General features: G+C 37.4%; 1 protein-coding gene across 2 annotated transcripts in view; it reads right to left on the reverse strand.

The window, feature by feature from the left end:
* The window catches only part of LOC113094240 (astrotactin-2-like), a 500,635-nt gene that overhangs the window by 196,505 nt on the left and 283,572 nt on the right, over window positions 1-20,558 (reverse strand). For both annotated transcript variants that reach the window (XM_026259926.1, XM_026259927.1), the window contains exons 6-7: window positions 4,556-4,702; window positions 396-563 (exon numbers count right to left, since the gene is read on the reverse strand). In XM_026259926.1, coding sequence (XP_026115711.1) covers window positions 396-563; window positions 4,556-4,702 — 315 coding nt within the window. The remainder of the gene's footprint in view (window positions 1-395; window positions 564-4,555; window positions 4,703-20,558) is intronic.

Genomic DNA, 20,558 nt, shown 5'->3' on the forward strand with positions numbered 1-20,558 from the left:
CATGCAAACCGACTCAACCTGACTGAGACCTTGAGCCACAGATTACCACAGAAGGTCACGAGCAAATAAATATGTTTCCTTGTAAGTGTGGCAGTCAGGCCTCAATACTGCATTTTTCTTAGTGTGTGTACAGGTTTATCCTCCATTGTGGAGACATCTGGTCATATAAAGGATAGTAAAGCCTGAGATTTTTGACATAGTTATTGCTGTTACATTATATCTATCTTAAAAAAATAAAAAAAGGGAAAAAAAGGGTTTCTATGAGGGGTAGGTTTAGTTTAGTGGGTAGAAAAAAATATTGTTCTGTCAGTATAACAATGATACAAGTCTACTGCAAGTCCCCACAATTACAGCCATAAAAATGTGTGTAAGTGTGTGTGTGCTTGTTCACTCACCAGTGTCCTGGTCACAGAGCTGTTCGCAGGGGTCCGTCGTTCTCTGGCCACAGTAGTCTCTCACCCACTGGGTGGAGGTGTTGGTCTGGTAGTACAGGGTCAGTTTAGCGGGATTTAACCAGTTGGAGACATCCAGATAACTGCCCATGCTCACCACAAAACTGCTTCCTATATATATATATATATATATAAAAAAGGACAGGATTGAAAATACACATTTATCTACTGACCTTCAAGAAGAGCACACAACATTTATACAGGTTTTTTTTTTATTTGTTTAATTATTATTTTTCTCCCTAAGATGTCCTACACTGAAAACAAGAATACTCTAGAATTCGAAATAATTTTAATTAATAAATTGCTAGTAAAAATTATTTACCAAAAAAAAAAACAACAACAACAACAACAACATAATAATAAAAAAAAACCTGCAGTTAACACTGAATTTAAATAAATAAATAAATAAATAAATAAATAAATAAATAAGTGTCAGCTAGCCCAAAGTAGAAGTAGACTGTAAATTTACGGTTAGGTTAAGGACTACCGTAAGTAAACATGTACTTGGAAAGTTATTTATGGTCAGTAGAATGTCTGTTGGGGAGCATCAAAATACAGTGTTAGATATTAAGCAGACAGTCTGTTTTATGAGTGCTAATGACTCTCAAAGTTACTTATGGCCAGTAGACTGGCTAAAGTGGACTTTCAAAATAAAGTGTTAGTAATAAAACAAATAAATGAGGCAGATAAAAATGCAAGAAATTTACAGCCATTGACTGACTGCGCAACATAATCCATTTTAAGTCCTTGTTTCCACCAAAATGTTTGTGTTAATGTGATGGTTGATAATTGTTGTCCTGGCACTTCTCCACTGTGATTGGATAGCTGGGTAAAAAGCATTAATGATCGTTGCTTTTTACCCAAAATTCTAAATGTGCAATGCTCTGTGGGAAACAAACACTAACTGGATCTTCTTGCTGCTGCAGCCGTTTTATTACAATATACTGTATGTGACACTTACATTTAAAACTACTGAAAAATACACTTTAGTGGAAACACAATTTAAGACCTGGAGGTTAGAATCTCTTGAAACATCTCCAGGGCTAAGATCAGTGTTCAGGAGTCCATCCCAAAAACACTGAACAAGGATGATGTGCATGGCGGGACATGCTCTTCAATATCTGCCAAAGCCCAGATCTCTCCCCAAAGCAGAATTAAGCAGTGTTTCTAAATAAGTTTCTCCTTCTCTTGTGTGTCCATCATCTCTCAGGATGACGTTTACACCTGTCCTGTTCTGCTGATGTGTGAATTCAGCGCTTCCTGAAGATAAGGGCGACTTAAATTAAATTGCTTTGCTGCTACATAATCCTCTCTGCCGTCTTAAACCCGAGAGCAGAGGCTGAGCGGGACGTGTGGACGCCTGCCAGACTGACACCCACTCAGGGACGCCCAGGAGCAGCGCAGATACACAGGGATTTAACACAGTGTGGCAGCTTTTGTGCCTGAGCTTCACTACATGGCAGTATGATGAGATGCAGCCATAACAAAGTTTCTGCTGGAGTAAGAAGAACCGTCTAGCTCCTAAAGTATATAAAAACAACAACATAACTGTAATAAATAACATTGTTTTGTTGGCTACACAAAATAATGTGAATATGAAATTAACAAACTAATGTAGAGCTTAAAGATGATTCTTATTATAGAACTATTACAGAAGCTATATGCAAAGTGTGATCTCAAATAAAAAATAAAAAACAGATGGAGCCCATGACCCTCAGACTATCTATGACAAATCACCTAGAAAACATGCTCTGAAATTAAGATATTTGTGGGTCCTGGAATTCATGTGTGTGTCTGTGCGTGTGTCCTACTTCATATTTTGGGGAAAAAACTCCAAAAACCACCTCTTTTGTTCAAATCTCACTTCTGTTTACATCTAATGATGTGCAGGTTTCTGTGAGAGCTGGCTGAGGGGTTGGGGTATGACAGAAAACATCATTAAACTAACAGAAAAAAAAAAAGAAAAGAAGTCTTAGGATCTCTCTCTCTCTCTCTCTCTCTCTCTCTCTCTCTCTCTCTCTCTCTCTCTCTCTGTGTGTGTGTGTGTGTGTGTGTGTGTGTGTGTGTTTCTTCAGTCTTTAAATAATCACTCAGTTCTGTAAAACAATAACCTTCATAACGAGGCTCCAGAAACCAGATAAAAGGAACAAATGATAATAATATGTGGCACATATACAGCAGCAGTATGCTGCCCAGGTGGAATCTGCAATTTAGGTCATCCCAAAACAAGAAGCTGCAGTTTCCCTCATCGCATCAATTTATTTATTTATTTATTTTTTCTCACCACAACACTCGGATGTAAATTATTTCAGATGTATTCTAAATATATCACAACCAGATCATCTCACAGCTTTTGCACTTGTATGTGTGAGTGCATGTGTGTGTGTGTGTGTGTTTTGGCCATGTTTGTTCTCTGAGGGTTAAAGCAGGCGAAAGCTGACAGATGGTCCAACATCTCTGGACTGCAGCATCAGCATCTCATGGCTTTAATTGAAAGGTTCCTATGCTCTTCAGCAGCTGAATGTCTTCTGACCTTTCCTCGCTCTCACCCTCATTACTGTGCACAATCGCTGTGGGATCGTACTGATCTCTTGCTTTCATCGTTTTAAGATAATTTCAGAAGGATATATTATCATTAATTAATTTGAATAATTCGAAGCATATATGATGAACTCATATGGCCATGGCTGAATTTTCACTCAGTCTCTCTCTCTGATACACTGACAAACTGTCCAAGCTAAATCTCAAAGCATGCAGTTAAAAAAAAAAAATGCTATATTTTGCCACCATTTTAATCTATAATGCATACCTCATGAGGATGGACCAAGGCCTTTTTCCAAATGGTGCACTTGATGTGCACTTGTCATTTTGCTAGGGCTGCTGCTTGCACGTGTCAGACGGTAGGGTTTCCAAATTGATATTCAAATGTTTCAGAGGAGTGCTCACAAGTGCCACATTTGTGACCACTACAAGTTGATGTACATGTTTTTATAAGTTTAGGGCGGCATTTGTGTCAGGGTTTGGCTGGTTAGAATGTTCATGTAGTACACATTCTTGTGGCATTATCCAATTACAAGGCTCACTGGAAAAAAAAAAAAAAAAAAAAAAAAAAACTAGAAGAAAGACACACTCCACAAATGTACCCTTACATACATTTCACTGCAGGTTCCAGCTGAAATGAACACCAGTCGTAGTAAAACACCAACAACTTGCATTCCTTTTCTCACAAATTATTTTCACAGGGCAGTGATTATTGATTAACAGAGACTTAATTTCAAATGGTTCCTTGCACAATACTATGGTATGAGCTCAAAACACTTTTACCATAGTGTATGATTTGAAAACTAAAACATTTTGATGTCTGCATCACATAACCAGCTCCATTTATATATGGCTTTTCTGACATAGTAAATTTGCTTGGTAGTGCACCTGGTACAGCATTACACCCACACACACACACACACACATATATATATAGAATGGGTATCAGACATAGTAGCAGAAGAAACGGTTGCAGAAAACTCATTTTTCATGGTATCTTCTTCAGATTTGAAATATAAACTCTACTCATTACTTTTCTAGATTGCCCCAGTACTGATTTCATGTATTAAAAAAAATAAAAATAAAAATGAAATGTTTGCATAGCACACTGAAGTAAGGAACTGTTGCAATTTTAGGTTAAGTAGGGCATTTTCATGTGTGAATCCCATAATGGGGGTCTGGTTAACAGATTAAGTGTAAGTGCTGCATTATTTTCGAACATTATAGAGAATTAACCTTTTGGTACCACTCACCAGAAATTTTATTTCCAGAATACCACCAACAACTAGCATAATAGAGTGTTGCCAGATTGACATTAATCTGTGTCAGACCGAAGGCACTGTTAGTGCCTCACACTGGACATTTCATTCTGGAAGTGTTGCAAAGGAGCGAAATATAATTTTATCTTTTCACAGCAAGGTTGTTCATTCAAATAATTTAACTAATAAAATGTGGAAAGATACTCTGAACACAATGAAAGAGACTTTAGATACAAGTGTCAACTAAATGCATCACAATAACGATTACAAAAATCTTTGTCTGGCTGTCTATTGATTGCTCACCATCAGCGATGAAGTGTTCAGGAACGTGGAGCGTGACCTTGACGGTGAGAGGACAGGACGTTTGTGTGCCGTACACGACTGCCACCACACACGTGCAGACGGTGATCAGTGTTAAAGTGGCCTTGCTCATGGGGCTCTGAGGGCAACCTGTGGGAACAGAAAGAGAAACATGATTATACAGATCAGACACCTGCTGTTATATCACGACACCTCTCCCACTCACCATCACATGGACCCCTCACTGAACTGCTGCACCTCCACCATTATTCCTTTATATATATATATATATATATATATATATATATATATATTTGTCACTGCCAGGACATTAACGTTTTTATAAAAAATATTGGTTGCACTTTATTTTACAGTACGTGTACTAGCATGTACTTATAGTGTACTTACAGTGTATTTATCTAAGAAAGTTCTGGTAACACAAGGTAACTACATGGGGTAGGGTTAGGTTTAGGGGTAGGTTCAGGGTTAGTACCTAGTTATTACATAGTTATTGTAATTACTATAATAAGTACATAGTATGTACATGAGGAACAGGACTGTAAAATAAAGTGCTACCAAAATATTTTATAGTTTGTTACTGTATATAAAAACAAGATATGCTCAGAGTCCAGAGACTCGATTATAACGTTATAAAAGCATCTTCCTTTTGGAGACCTGCACGATCACGGGACCCATCGCAGCGAAGTACGGCGCCGGACAACGATGTGTTAAGCGAGATCGCTTTTCTGCTGTCTTCACGTGCTATCGGAAACTTCCTATTTCCAACTTATAAAGTCATGATTATGAGCTTGTTTTCGGTTAAAAATAACATTGGACAGTGGTTTGTGAATGTTGATGCTTCGCCTAAATAATTTGTTCAGGAGCATCCCTTGATTTGTCTGTATGTGTATTCAGAGCCAGTGAGAAACTGACTTTCATAAAAAAAAATTTAAAAAAATAAAAAGTGGTGTGCAGTAACGGAGTAGCTTTACTTTGTTACTGTACTTAAGTATTTTTGAGTATCTGTACTTTACTGAGGTCATTTTATTTTTAGTAACTTTTATTTTTACTTCACAACATTCCAAAGCATAAGATTGTACTGTTTACTTCACTAAATTTCATAAGACATATCTTTATCGTAACGGGTGATCTAAGCCCACTGAAATGCTTGAATGTAGAAACATCAGCATCAGTGTTGTAGGTAAAAAAAAGAAAAAAAGAGAAAAAAAGGAAACATTAAAATAGCACAAATTAAATAAAATAACTCATGCATGTTCAAATTCCCTGCTGTCATAACAGTTACAATTTTTTTTTTAATAGTTGATTGCGATAGTTTATAGAGCTAATTGCAAAAATTTTAGGGTGGCGGGTGATTGGGGGTGGGGGTGGGGTATGAGTAATCAATTTAAGGGGGGCTATAGACTATAGCTATCTAATATAACAAAAGGTAACAATTTTCTTTTCCAAGCTGTTCTCAGAATTCTCCACTTCATTCCAATTTAATGTCCTATATTGCTTGCCTTGGTGAGCAACAATAACCAAAGGAGGGGCGGAGCTTAGGTAAAGGTCAATTCGGACCGCTTAATAGACTGAGAAGCTCTAACGCTACAATAAAATGAGGAATGACAAGTGCCCTGATGCATTCTGAGGACAGCCTGACTATAAATTGAATCCTCGAGCTCCCTGTAGTGGAGACGTGGGAGTGAGAGTGTTTATTCCCATGTCTCAAAGCTCTGTGATGACGATCAGATTTATGTAACATAGAAAGAAAAGCTTAAAGTCTAACAGGAGCAATTCGTCTGTGCAGTTAAGTGTGAGGTTAAACTAAAACTCTGGAACCTCCACATTTAGTGAGAAATGACAAATATGATTTGACATCTTTAATGAAAATCAGAAGCTCTGAAGTCAAAAAACAGCATGTAATAAAAAATAGTAAAAAAATTAATACCAGCACCAGATCCCAACAAGTAAGAAATATTATTCTCACAAACATATTGCTGATCTTAACAAGCTAACAAACTCTCTACACAATTTATTAATATTTATTATATATATATATATATATATATATATATATATATATATATATATATTTTTTTTTTTTTTTTTTTTTTTTTTTAATTAGCTAAGTTTAGAAAATATTTTAAGAAAATAAGACTGTTTTTTATTTTATTTTATTTTTTATTTTTTTGCAGAGAAACAGATCATGGGTTTTCATAATCACCCGACAAGACTTAGATATCAGAGTTAGCCTAAAAATAATATATAATAACTCTTGTCTTGAAAACTTTGAAAACTGTGCTGAGATACACCGACTAAGTGTTATAGAGGGCCCAGTGGGGTGAGATAAAAAGTGATAGTAACTCCTCTTCAAGAAACTTGAAGAACCTGAGATTTCTGCAGACTGCATCCAAACATCTTACAGATGCTTGTATTTGTTTTGTTGTCTCTGCCGTGTTCAACACTCCTCCGAGAGGTCACACCTGGCTTGTTCTTCACAGTGCATTCACAGTATCTCACGTCTCTTCCTGAACAATCTGTTCCTAACTGTAGCCGTCAGTGAACAACCCAGGAATATTAGCAACATTTTGACTGGAGATCCAAAAAATATTTATGGACACTGAGCAAGTGGATTAGAAACAGGTGGATTTATACACAGTTAAACAAAAGTCCAAATCATCACCTGGAAGATATTCTGAACTCTAAAAAAAAAAAAAAGGTATATGCACACATTATAGATCTTGCAATGTTGTACATATTTAAACATTATTTGGTAAGACTTCACACTTATTATTAACATTTATTCATTTTTATAATAATGTATTGTTAGTTCACGTTAGCTCAAGTCCATGAATGATATTATCATATTTGTTTTGATTGTAATAACTTATCAGTAAATACTGAAGCAAATGATAGGAAAGATTATTAAGTGCTTTAGAAACATTTTAGTTGTTAGTTTATGATAGTAATGCAACTAATGCTAACAAATGTAAGCATATTTTAAAGTGTAGCACATTATGTTATGCTTATTTTTATAAGGATATAGGCCAAATTGCAACACATTTTTAACAAAAACAGGTCTTTAGTACATTATAATGAATAAAAATCAGTAAAGTAAAAACAGTAAAAACAGTAGAAAACAAATATTAAAGCCTTAAATCCTTTTCAAAATATTTATATCATATATACTTTATATGCATTTTATATAATTTTATACAAAGAGTTAAATCATAGCACCTGTTTTATTGTATTATTCCCTCAACTGATTCATTCATTCATTCATTCAAATTTCCCTGCTACTCATATCAATTCACTGAAGCAGTCATTGCTAGTTCAAAGATTTATTATTATTATTATTATTATTATTATTATTATTATTATTATGATTCCTATATGTTTTTCAAGATAAATTATATATATATTACGAGCCGTTGAATGCTTGAATCTGATTTATTGGTGCAATTATTTTCGGGGAAATGCACGGCGAACGAGTTCCAGGCAGCTCTCTTTACCGTATTACAGTTCCATATCACGTCACATAGTTAACTGTAACAACAGTCATGCAGTTTGCACAAAAAGGTGTTGTCAGCACTGCCCTAACGATTTTATCAGTTAGTGTAGCAACTTAAAGGCTACACATGACATTTCTCACTAGCAAGGTAATAACAGCACTGTTTAGAGACACTGCAGCAGAAGAGTGTTTAGAGACACACAGAGGTATATTAGCCTAATTCACACAAACTCTCTCTCTCTCTCTCTCTCTCTCTCTCTCTCTCTCTCTCCCTCTCTCTCTCTCTCTGTGTGTGTCTCTGTCGCTCTCGCTCTCTTTCTAATAACTTAATTAATAGCTGCATTAGAATGCTATCAACAGCTCAAGCCTCCATTACCAGCTTTAAAACGACATTTTGGTACTAGCAAAAGAGGCACTGTGTGAGATGCGGAATAAATATTCATACTCACAATAGCGATTTAAGTACAAAAAACAGACAAATCCCTTTAAATATATCATCTGATTGATGTCTTGATTTTTTTTATTATTATTTTTATTTTTTATTTTTTTATGCAGCTAGTGCAAATGTATGTTTTTGCTTTTGCTCTTTTTCACTAAAAAGAGCTGGCTCAAAAGTGAAAGAGAGATATTAATCCCAATAGTAACTTTGTTATTGGCCCAAAACACAATAATATTGTTTTGTGAATAAAGTGATGTGGTGCAAAAGCATTTAACAGGATTATTTTGAAATTGTTTGTCAATACTGTCTTCCAATTACAATGTATGATTATGATTATGATCACAAAACATGCACACAGAAACAAAACGATGCAACCAGAACTTAATAATGTAGCCTATATTTGAAGTACATAAATTCCAAAACAACTGTGACAGGGTTGAAATAATTGTATACATTTGGGTTAGTAAGGTTTATATCAATCAACATATTTAGCTTAGGCTATTTAGAGGTATTACAGTAAGAATCACCATTTAATTACCCATCTGTATTAACCACTAATCTAGGATGCATACACTTTTTTATTTACTAGTTTGCATGGCATTCATTTAAATGGCACGTGTGTGTGTGTGTGTGTGTGTGTGTGTGCTGAAGAAAGAAATATCTTCATATTGACAAATTATGTTAAGTAATTTAACAATGATTCATATGTATGATTAATACATAAAGAATACATTAAATTACAGTGTTTAGTTATTTAAGTTACAGAAATTATGGCTTACTATGATGACACATCTTTATACGTGAAACTGGCTGCAATCACTGTGAAAGACTTAAGAGCATTTAGCATATGTACCAACATAACAGCATATAAACACTCCGAACACACTCAATCACTCACTCACTCTCTTTCTCTCTTGGCTTTCAGAAGTGAATGACAAAGCTTAGCAGAGCTTCTCACTTGTGTGTCCTTCATGCTAGAGAGCATCTTCCACACAATGCTCAGCTACACTACAGGCTGTCCATTGAAAATGCTCTAACATACATATAAAACATGACAAATACTGATTAGACACAAAAACACACGTACACATAAAATGTAGTTTACCGTTCTGTTAATTTCTGATGTGCTTCTGATCACTTTCTGTGTCTGTCTGCAATGCAGTAACTCATTGGATAACTTCAGTCTGAGCTGTTTATCAATGACCATTTTTTAAACTGAAAATCGCAGCTCGACAAGAAAACAAATATACACAACATAACTGTTAGATGGATCCTCTCTGAACTCTGAGTATGACAAACATAGACATATATATATATATATATATATATATATATATATATATATATATATATATATAGCTCAGCTATCAGCACAGATGGAGTATGAGAGATAATTCATGGCTATAGCGGCTCAGGAGAGCAAACAGTGGCCTTGAGGAATCAATAATAAACCCTGTTCTGTCCCTTCTGCTCCTGGTTTGATAGTGAGCAAGTTTTCAGCACTTCTGCCACTGCAGCTTTTGATACGGATCAATTTAGACCGATATCACTACAATGAAAAGGGCTGAAACTCAGTGAAATACAAAATGCAAAATACACTGCAAAAATATAACTGTGAAAATAAATAAATGAGTGGTGCTTGCCTGTGCAAAACCCACCGCCACATTTTTTTTTTTTTTGTCTGCCCCAAATCTCTGATATTTTTGGGTCTGTTGATATGACATCGAGCATCACGTTAGTTCAGTCAGGCCACGTTATTCACACTTGCATCAGCTGACAGTCAGCTGTTCTTGACGTGTACCAATCCGGTCTCAACACCTATCACAAGCTATCTATTTAAATTCCCATTCTTCAGTGTCTCTTCCATCGCATCGCTGCTTGCAAATAACTCCCTCCTCCAACCCCAACTCCACCATCTGAACCTGTAATCCGATCTAACCTGTTATTTCTTTACAGTGTCTTCATTGGAAGCAGTCTCTATCACATTTTGTTTACAACCCATGTAATTGTGAATTGTAATTATGTATGCTTATAATGGTTCTGTTCTGTACCCCAGCAGGGTTTTGTCTTGCTGCTCTTCCCGCTCAGTCCAAGCCTGGCTGCATGGACAGGCGTGTGGAGTGTTGCCCAGAACGTAACCATACCGCAAACACGAACTGTATGCAATTATAATTGTAATAAATATACTTGACGGAAGTGGTCCTGATTGAATTAGTATTAATGTAGGTCTATAGGAAAAGTAACAACAAAGCTTTCATAAGCCTTAAGATTTAAGGTCTCATTCACATCCATAGCACAAAAGGTGTGGGAAAAGGTGCAGCTGAAGTGGGTGGAAGAACTAGAAGCAATAACAGTAATGACACTTGCCTTGGGAGGAGGACTATAATATCACAGTCAAAAGCCTTTCACTAAAAGGGAAAAGTACAAAACAAGTCCATCTCATGCTTTTAAGAGCATTACAAAACAAACAGGCAATATATATATATATATATATGCTCCTAGAAATAAAATTGTATTTCTCAGCATTCAAGGCAACATTTGAATGGCCATCAAAAGAGAAAGATGCTTACCGCCTGCAGTCACGATATCTATATTAGTCACAGTATCTACCATCACAAATAACTGTGCATCACAAATAACCAGCCTTGTGGCTTTTTGTGTTTGCTTATTTATTCATTTAATTTGTTAGTTATTTACAAACCCGATTCCAAAAAAGTTGGGACACTGTACAAATTGTGAGTAAAAAAGGTAATGGAATAATTTACATATCACATAAAGTTATATTTTATTCACAATAGAATATAGATAACATATCAAATGTTGAAAGTGAGATATTTTGAAATGTCATGCCAAATATTGGCTCATTTTGGATTTCATGAGAGCTACACATTCCAAAAAAGTTTGGACAGGTAGCAATAAGAGGCCGGAAAAGTTAAATGTACATACAAGGAAAAGCTGGATGACCAATTTGTAACTTATTAGCTCAATTGTCAACATTATTTGGTATAAAAAGAGCCTCTCAAAGTGGCAGTCTCTCTCAGATGTCAAGATGGGCAGAGGATAACCATTTCCCCTAATGCTGTGGTGAAAAACAGAGAAAGATTGCAAAGACTTTGAAGTTATCATCTTCTACAGTGCATAATATCATCCAAAGATTCAGAGAATCTGGAATAATCTCTGTGCGTAAGGGTCAAGGCCAGAAAACTATACTGGATGCCTGTGATCTTCGGGCCCTTAGACGGCACTGCATCACATACAGGAATGCTACTCTAATGGAAATCACAACATGGGCTCAGTAATACTTCCAGAAAACATTGTCAGTGAACACAATCCACCGTGCCATTCGCCATTGCCAGCTAAAACTCTATAGGTCAAAAAAGAAGCCATATCTAAACATGATCCAGAAGTGCAGGCATTTTCTCTGAGCCAAGGCTCAGGACTGAGACAAAGTGGAAAACTGTTCTGTTGTCAGACAAATCAAAATTTTAAGTTCTTTTTGGAAAACTGGGACGCCATGTCATCCGGACTTAAGAGGACAAGGACAACCCAAGTTGCTATCAGCGCTCAGTTCAGAAGCCTGCATCTCTGATGGTATGGAGTTGCATGAGTGCGTGTGGCATGGGCAGCTTACACATCTGGAAAGTCACCATCAATGCTGAAAGGCATATCCAAGTTCTAGAACAACATATGCTCCCATCCAGACATCGTCTCTTTCAGGGAAGACATTGCATCTTCCAACATGACAATGCCAGACCACATACTGCATCAATTTCAACATCATGGCTGCGTAGAAGGATCCGGGTACTGAAATGGCCAGCCTGCAGTCCAGATCTTTCACACATAGAAAACATTTGGCGCATCATAAAGAGGAAGATGCCACAAAGACAACCTAAGACAGTTGAGCAACTAGAAGCCTGTGTTGGACAAAAATGGGACAACATTCCTATTCCTTAACTTGAGCAACTTGTCTCCTCAGTCCCCAGACGTTTGCAGACTTTAATAAAAAGAAGAGGGGATGCCACACAGTGGTAAACATGGCCTTGTCCCAACTTTTTTGAGATGTGTTGATGCCATGAAATTTTAAAATCAACTTATGTTTCCCTTAAAATGATACATTTTCTAAGTTTAAACATTTGATATGTCATCTATGTTGTATTTTGAATACAATTTGAAACTTCCACATCATTGCATTCTGTTTTTATTCACAAGTTGTTCAGTGTCACAACTTTTTTGGAATCCAGTTTGTACTTATTAGGCACATATGAATGCCTTATTCTGCAAGACCATGTTCGAGACCCTTTAACATATCCCAAAACCTAAACAACTACATTATTAATTATTAAAAATCACTAAATTATAAGTTTATTGAGGGAAACGTCTCTGGTAATGCATGTAAATATGGTTCCCTGAGAATAAGGAAAGAGACGCTGCATCCTCTAGAGATTGCTATTGGAACGCTGTCAGCGTGGCCAGTGTCTGAAGCATGAATTAAATAATGACAATGAACTTGACATTGGCAGGCGGAAGCCTATGACGTAAACTAAAGAGCGACTATGGATATAAAAGGGCACCTGTAGAACACAACATCCTCTTTTTTTGTCTGAGGAGACACAGACATGATGCACAAGCATGTTACAGAGATGCAGCGTCTCGTTCCCTATTATCAGGGAACCATGGGATCTGATCTGAGACGTTCCCTTTCTAAAGGGAACTCCACACTGCGTCCTCTAGAGGGTGCTATGGGAATGGTATAGCTACGCCGCCATGCTGAGGGATAATAGAAAAAGGAAGTCATCAGCCCGTTTTTATGACATTGAAAACAGCAGCATACAGATAAGTAATTGTGTGAAAAATACTGTGTTTTTTTACACGCAAAACATGAACACATGTTATGTGGCACACTGTGAACACATGTTATGTGGCACACTGTAAACACAATCAAAGCTTCAAAAAAACACAAAAAAACGGGACCTTTAAGATTGGAGGTCTCAACATAACGACTCTCTAAAGCGGAAGGAGACCTGGCTACACTCAACACCAGCGGCAGTTAGCGAAGCTCAAAGAAAGAGCCTACAAACTCATATCACTGCCTATGACAGAGACCTGATTTCACTCAGTGCTAAAGACAGTTAGCGAGGCTCACAAAAGAAGAAAAGCCTACATACTAAAAAAACTGTCCAAGCGGAGCTATGGAGAGCGGAGGCTTCAGCAGAATGACTCTTTCAAATTACAGGAAGCCTGCACACTCAATTTTAGTTTGAGCTCTTAAGAGTGGAGACCTCAGCATAACGACTCTCTCAAATGAGAGGAGAACTAGCCACACTCAGCGTCAAAGGCAGTTAGTGAGGCTCAAATAGAAGTGCCTTAACTCCTACTACTGCCTAGGAAGAGGACTGCAATTAGCCATACTAGCCACCTGGGCCTGTCTCCGACCCACAGACCAGGATGGGCCAGGTCCCTCCTTGTGCTTGGGCACAGATGTAGACTGGCATGGTATAAACAATGTATATGCTGCCAAGCACGCCTTCAACTCCCTGAATTTTCCGACCACCATATCGACAGATGTGCAAAATAATTCATAGGGCAAAACTGGTGTATCAAAAAGAAACTGTTTTTCTTTCTCCTTGATGTCCACCAGATTCATCCACAGGTGCCTCTCAGTAGCCACCATTGCCGCCATTGATCTACCAATTGCGGCAGCTGTCTGCTTAGTTGCCCTGAGGGCCAGGTCTTTGGTGCAGAGCAACTTCGCTACCACCTCAGGGGAGAGCCCCTGACCCTGGTGTAGGTCCTTCAGCAAGTCAGCTTGCCTGCAGTACAGACATTGTATGCAAGGCAGCACCCACCTGACCTGCTGCCGCGTATGCCCTACCATTCAGCCGAGATGTTTCTTTTAGGGCCTGGATGGCAGCAAGCTCTATTTGTGATCCCCATGATCTCAGTCTCCTCGCTGCCTCAGCAGTGACAGGACCCGAGCAGCGGGGAGAAAATTATTGTCCCAATTCCCTCAAAAAATAAAAAAAGGGACAAATGAGAGCGGAGCTTCCTCAATGAGAACTGCTCACAACAGTTCCCTCAAGAGCAGAGCGTGCATGCTTCTCGCCCTAACACATAACACAAAGGTTGTGTGCATCATCCGGTATCAAATAGCACGGACACGGATCTGCACACTTCCTAAAACGCCTAAGATTAGACATTACCTCTACTTAACACTCACACTTCAGAACAAATGACCCTGAAGACAAAAAGATGATGATGTGTTCTACAGGTGCCCTTTTTTATCTCCACAGTTGCTCATTTGTTTACGTCATAGGCTTCCGCCTGCCAGTTTCAAATTCATTGTCAATAGTTACTAAAGTAGTAAGTAAGTATAGGTATCGAGTGGATTATGGGATCTAAAATATAGTCATGTAGAACAAAGCATTCAAATATGCTAGTAATGTGCATGCTAATAAGCAACTATTTAATAGTGAGAATTGTTCCCTATACTGTTACTATCGTCTTATTAAATGGAAAAGTTATTAAAGGTTAATTAACTCTTTCCCACCAGTGTTTTATATATATATATATATAACACTGGTGGGAAAGAGTGTTATATATAAAGGAAAAAAAAAGTTGCGAGCCACCATGAGCATTTTTGATGATTTTCACAAAATTTTCATGGCCCCAAGAATATTATATCGTGTGAATATCTGAATATCTGAACTTTGCATACATTTAAATAAAGAACCGAGCCTCTACTTTTAAACAAAATGCAACCTTTTAAGCAACATAAAAAACATACCCATTCCACTTGGAACAGTCACTATGGAAGCCCCATCCTTCTTGAAGGAGGTTTCCGAAGCAAATATGCTTATGAACATCCTTTTATGTGCATACGGAAAATTGGAGGTGATTGTAACCCTCTTGGAAATGGCAGAAGTCTGCCGGAGAAACACAAGGCTATACCTTGGACACTCTGGTGAAGTTTTAGCAAACCGACACTAACCGGGGCCTCTCAGTGCCACTACACATTTGAGGGGAGAACACAGGAGGATACCAGCTCCACACGAAGGCTAAAAAATCCAAAGAATGTTTTGGGAGTCGCCCAACTGGCAACTCTACAAATATCTGTCAGCGAGGTGCCATGAGCCAGTGCCCAAGAGGATGCAACACTTCTAGTAGAGTGAGCTCACAACCTGAACAGGCAGGGCACACCCTGTGCCTGATAAGCCAGGGTGATGGCATCCACAATCTAGTGGCTGGGTCCTCAGGATTACCGTGGCATCAGCCAGCCCAAACTCTATACACAGATCATTGACCAAAAATGCGTGCTCTTGAAAAAGGCCAATGCAAGCAGGAGCAGAGTTTTCAATGAAATAAACTTTAACTTGACTGAGTGCAATGGCTCAAATGGGCCCTGTTGTAGTGTTTTAACCACTAAAGACGGGTCCTAAGAGGCTATGGAGTGGGATAGGGGTGTATTTAACCTTCTGGACCCCCTAAAGAAACTGATGACCAGGTCATGCACCTACAGACTTTCCCTTCCACAGGGTCATGGATAGCAGTGATTGCACCGACATAGACTTTAAGGGTGGAGGAAGACATCCTTCGCTCCAGCCCTTGCAGCAAAAAGGAAAGCACAATCCTTATTGGGCATCTCCGGAGGTCTTCTTGACAAGAAAAACACCACTCTACGAACAGGTTCCATTTCAAGGCGTAAGCATGTCTCAAAGAGATGGTGTCCACTACCTCTTGGGGTTGTTCAAAAATAATAATAATAATAATAATACATTTTATTTATAATGCGCTTTTCTCACACCCAAAGCACTACAACAAAGTAAAAACAACAACAAGAACAACAACAACAACAACAACAACAAAATTACATTGCAAAATTCAATAATACAATATAAAACAGCAAAATTTATCAAATCAAAACTCTAATCAACAGCGTAATCATGATAAGCAATTTTTAGTTTCTTAAAAGTACTTAGTGTAGGAGCACTTCGCACATTCAAAGGAAGCGTGTTCCATAACCTCTTAGCGGTACGAGAGAAGACTATCTGTCCCATAGTTTTTAATCTCGAGTGCAGCTGATAAAGAAGAAGAGAATCAGGAGAGCGAAGAAGACGAGAAGGAATGTAAGGGGTAACTAAATCACAAACATAGAAAGAGCCAATTGATGCACAGCTTTATAAGTTAAAACAAGCATTTTAAACTTAATTTTCAATTGAACCGGAAGCCAGTGCAAGTTACAGAGGATACCACTAATGTGCTGCCATGAGGCTGTGTGAGTGAGAACACGTGCTGCTGAGTTCTGAATATATTGAAGCAGTTTGGTAGATTTTGTTGATAGACCAATGTAAAGAGAATTGCAGTAATCAATTACAGTAATCAAGTAAACCAACAAGTAAAACCAAGAACCTCTGCATCCAATTCAGGGACCAGACATGAAGTTTCCAGAGATCTGGATGTGGGTGCCACAGGGTGTCCCATCTCTGAGTCCACCAAGGAGGTGCTGTTGTGAGGAGCACTATTTTGGGGAACCAGGTGCCTGTGTACCAGGTGGCAGGCAAGTCGTGACGTACGATGGGAGTGCAGACCACCTTGTCGGTTGATGTATGCAATGGTCGCTGTGTTGTCCGTTTGGACCAGCATGTGCTTGCCTTGTAAGCTCCATTTGAGATGGTTCAAGGCAAGGCACACTGCTAACAACTCTAGGGAACTGATATGCCCGTGAAGATGTGGAGGCATCCGTGTAAACCACAGCATGCCTGGACATCTGTTCTAGGGGCACATCTGCCCGTAGAACTGTAAGATCTGACCACGGGGTGAAGGTTTTGTGACAGCCCAGTGTAACTTGGACCCGGTCAGTGCTATGCATCTGAGGGGAACAAGAGCCCCATCCGCAACTTTCGTGAAGACACAGTGAGACAGGATTCAGCCCGAAGGGCAGGACCTTGTACTGAAAAGCCCATCCTTTGAACGCAAACTGCAGAAACGGTCTGTGGCAATCCCAATGAAAAAAAAAAAAAAAAAAAATATATATATATATATATATATATATATATATATATATATATATATATATATAATCTACTATGTAAGCATAAATTGTAAAAAAAAAAAAAAAAAAAAAAAAAAAAACTGTTGGTGTTTTACTGCCACTAGTGTTTATTTCAGCTGGAAACTCATGTAAATATACTATTTAGATGAATATACTATTTAATAGGTTAATATCTTTAGGAGATTTGCAAAACTCTAGGTAGAGGCATATTTTTTCAATGAGACTAGGTTGAATGGAAATGCGAATTACTTTTTTGGTTTGAAATATTAATAATTGAAAAATGCTGTCTACTTTTTAAGAACAGCATTTAAAAAACACATGCAACATAATCCTTGAATGCTAGCTACCTCAGGTTCACAGCTCATAGGTTTTGGAACACAGTGACAGTTTATAGGGCAGATTTTGGTATTAAATTCATCATTTTGCGATTAAAGTGTCTGAGAGTAATGCCAGTGTGAACGTTGATGTTCGTCTCTTGTGAGGCATCGCTTTGTGCACCATCATAAATTCTCAGCGGGCTATTTTGAAAGCTGGTGATAGATGAGTGTGACTGCAGGACTCTAAAACTACACGCTGAGCAAATCATCTCTACCAGGAGTTGTTTGTCTCTCAACCCTGATAAAATAACAACAGGAAGTGACTGATTTTTCCTTCTCCACTTTTGCAGAAATGGTGAGCTGGTTTACATAGAGGGATCTTTGTCCCAGAAAAATCCTTTATATTAAGTGATCTACTGCATGCATTCATGAACTTCAGTTTCAACATTAAATAGTGGACATTTAAAGCCAGTTTTATTTCATTATCATTGGTTATTGTTTACATTAATATTTAGAATTATATTTTATTTTTATATTTTCTGTTTTCACTTTAATTTTAGTTAGTTAGAAATAACATTTTGAAAATTAGACATGTTGCCTTGTAAAAATAAACATTTAAAATGTATTTAAATGAATACTGACAATAAGTAACATAAGTTATGTATTTATTTATTTATTTATTTATTTATTTATTTATTTATTTATTTAGTTATTTATTACTGGTTTTAGTTTTAATTAATGATAATAACCCTGGTTTGCAACTTTCCAAAAATACAGTACAATTGGTGCTCCAATATATACTTTTTAAGCAATAAAAACTTAATCGAATGCACTTCTGAGATGTTAAACATTAGACAAATTATAATGTAACATTATAATGTAAAATTAATATTTGGAAAAAGCTTGTTGGAAAAATTATGATTGCACATGAAATTACACCAGTCTAGTTCATCATGTTATTAGAAAAGAGGCTTAATATTATTTTATCATTGTGTTTGGAATAATGTATTTTTAAGCAGTATACTTAAGTGCAAACAAAATATAATGTTTTCAGACACTTAGGGCCAGATTTATTAAACAGGGCAAATTACAGTTTAGCGAAATTAGCGCAATTCCATAAATTCCATAAAAGCCCTGATGGGATGGGACAATTTTGCAGGTGATTTACTAACAACGCGCAAAATAAAGAACACAGACACACCCAAAATACATTTCCATAATGTACCAAGAACAGCACATATTACTGCCTGCTTTAAGACATGCTTTTTTTGGGCATTAAATAATGGCCGAAATACAAGTCATTTGATGAGTGCAAACGTTAGTTAATAATGTTGCATGATTCATTTTAAAACTCTCCTCCCATAAAATTTGCGTCTGAAAGGTTAACTCCTACAAATGTATATTTAATAAGGTCAGCCATAAAAATAACTGTGTCCATGCCTTTTCAGCTCTAATTCTTCATTGCACATCTTAGTAAATCCTGACAGTACTATATTAATGCCAAAAGACAGTTTGTGCTGGCATAAGCTGTTAGTAAATCTGGCCCTTGCTGTACACTGTAATAAAATTATATGATAAATAAATAACAGTCAATTGTCCCATTAGTCAATTTGATTATACTTAAAAAATAAAATAAAATAATATGTTTTATAGTTTAAAGTTATATTAAATGAAATTAGCTGAACTTTAGAGTTTTGTTTTACACATTTAAGTGATCTTCAGTACATCTATGTATGTAATTTCATGTATGTAAATTCTACTGCTGAATGTAATGGGAGGCATTCATGATACACTAAAATAATGTCATTTCCATTGACAATTGGGTAACAGTTTATTTTACTGTGCCCTTGTCATGTGGAACATCTGGAACAATCTCTGTGCATAAGGGTCAAGACCGGAAAACCATATTGGATGCCCGTGATTTTCGGGCACTGCATCACATACAGGAATGCTACTGTAATGGAAATCACAACATGGGCTCAGGAATACTTCCAGAAAACATTGTCATTGAACACAATACACAGTGCCATTCGCCGTGGCTGGCTAAAACTCTATAGGTCAGAAAAGAAGCCATATCTAAACATGATCCAGAAGCCCAGGCGTTTTCTCTGGGCCAAGGCTCATTTAAAATGGACTGTGGAAAAGTGTGAAACTGTTCTGTGTTCAGACGAATCAAAATGTGAAGTTCTTTTTGGAAAACTGGGAAGCTATGTCATCCGGACTAAAGAGGACAAGGACAACCCAAGTTTTTATCAGTGCTCAGTTCAGAAGCCTGCATCTCTGATGGTATGGGGTTGCATGAGTGCGTGTGGCATGGGCAGCTTACACATCTGGAAAGTCACCATCAATGCTGAAAGGCATATCCAAGTTCTAGAACAACATATGCTCCCATCCAGACATCGTCTCTTTCAGGGAAGACCTTGCATTTTCCAACATGACAATGCCAGACCACATACTGCATCAATTACAACAGAAGGATCCGGGAACTGAAATGGCCAGCCTGCACTCCAGATCTTTCACACATAAAAAAACATTTGGCGCATCATAAAGAGAAAGATGTGACAAAGAAGACCTAAGACAGTTGAGGAACAAGAAGCCTGTATTAGACAAGAATGGGACAACATTCCTATTCCTAAACTTGAGCAACTTGTCTCCTCAGTCCCCAGACGTTTGTAGACTGTTATAAAAAG

The sequence above is a fragment of the Carassius auratus genome, unplaced genomic scaffold (assembly GCF_003368295.1).
Source record: "Carassius auratus strain Wakin unplaced genomic scaffold, ASM336829v1 scaf_tig00215316, whole genome shotgun sequence".
NCBI lineage: Eukaryota > Metazoa > Chordata > Actinopteri > Cypriniformes > Cyprinidae > Carassius > Carassius auratus.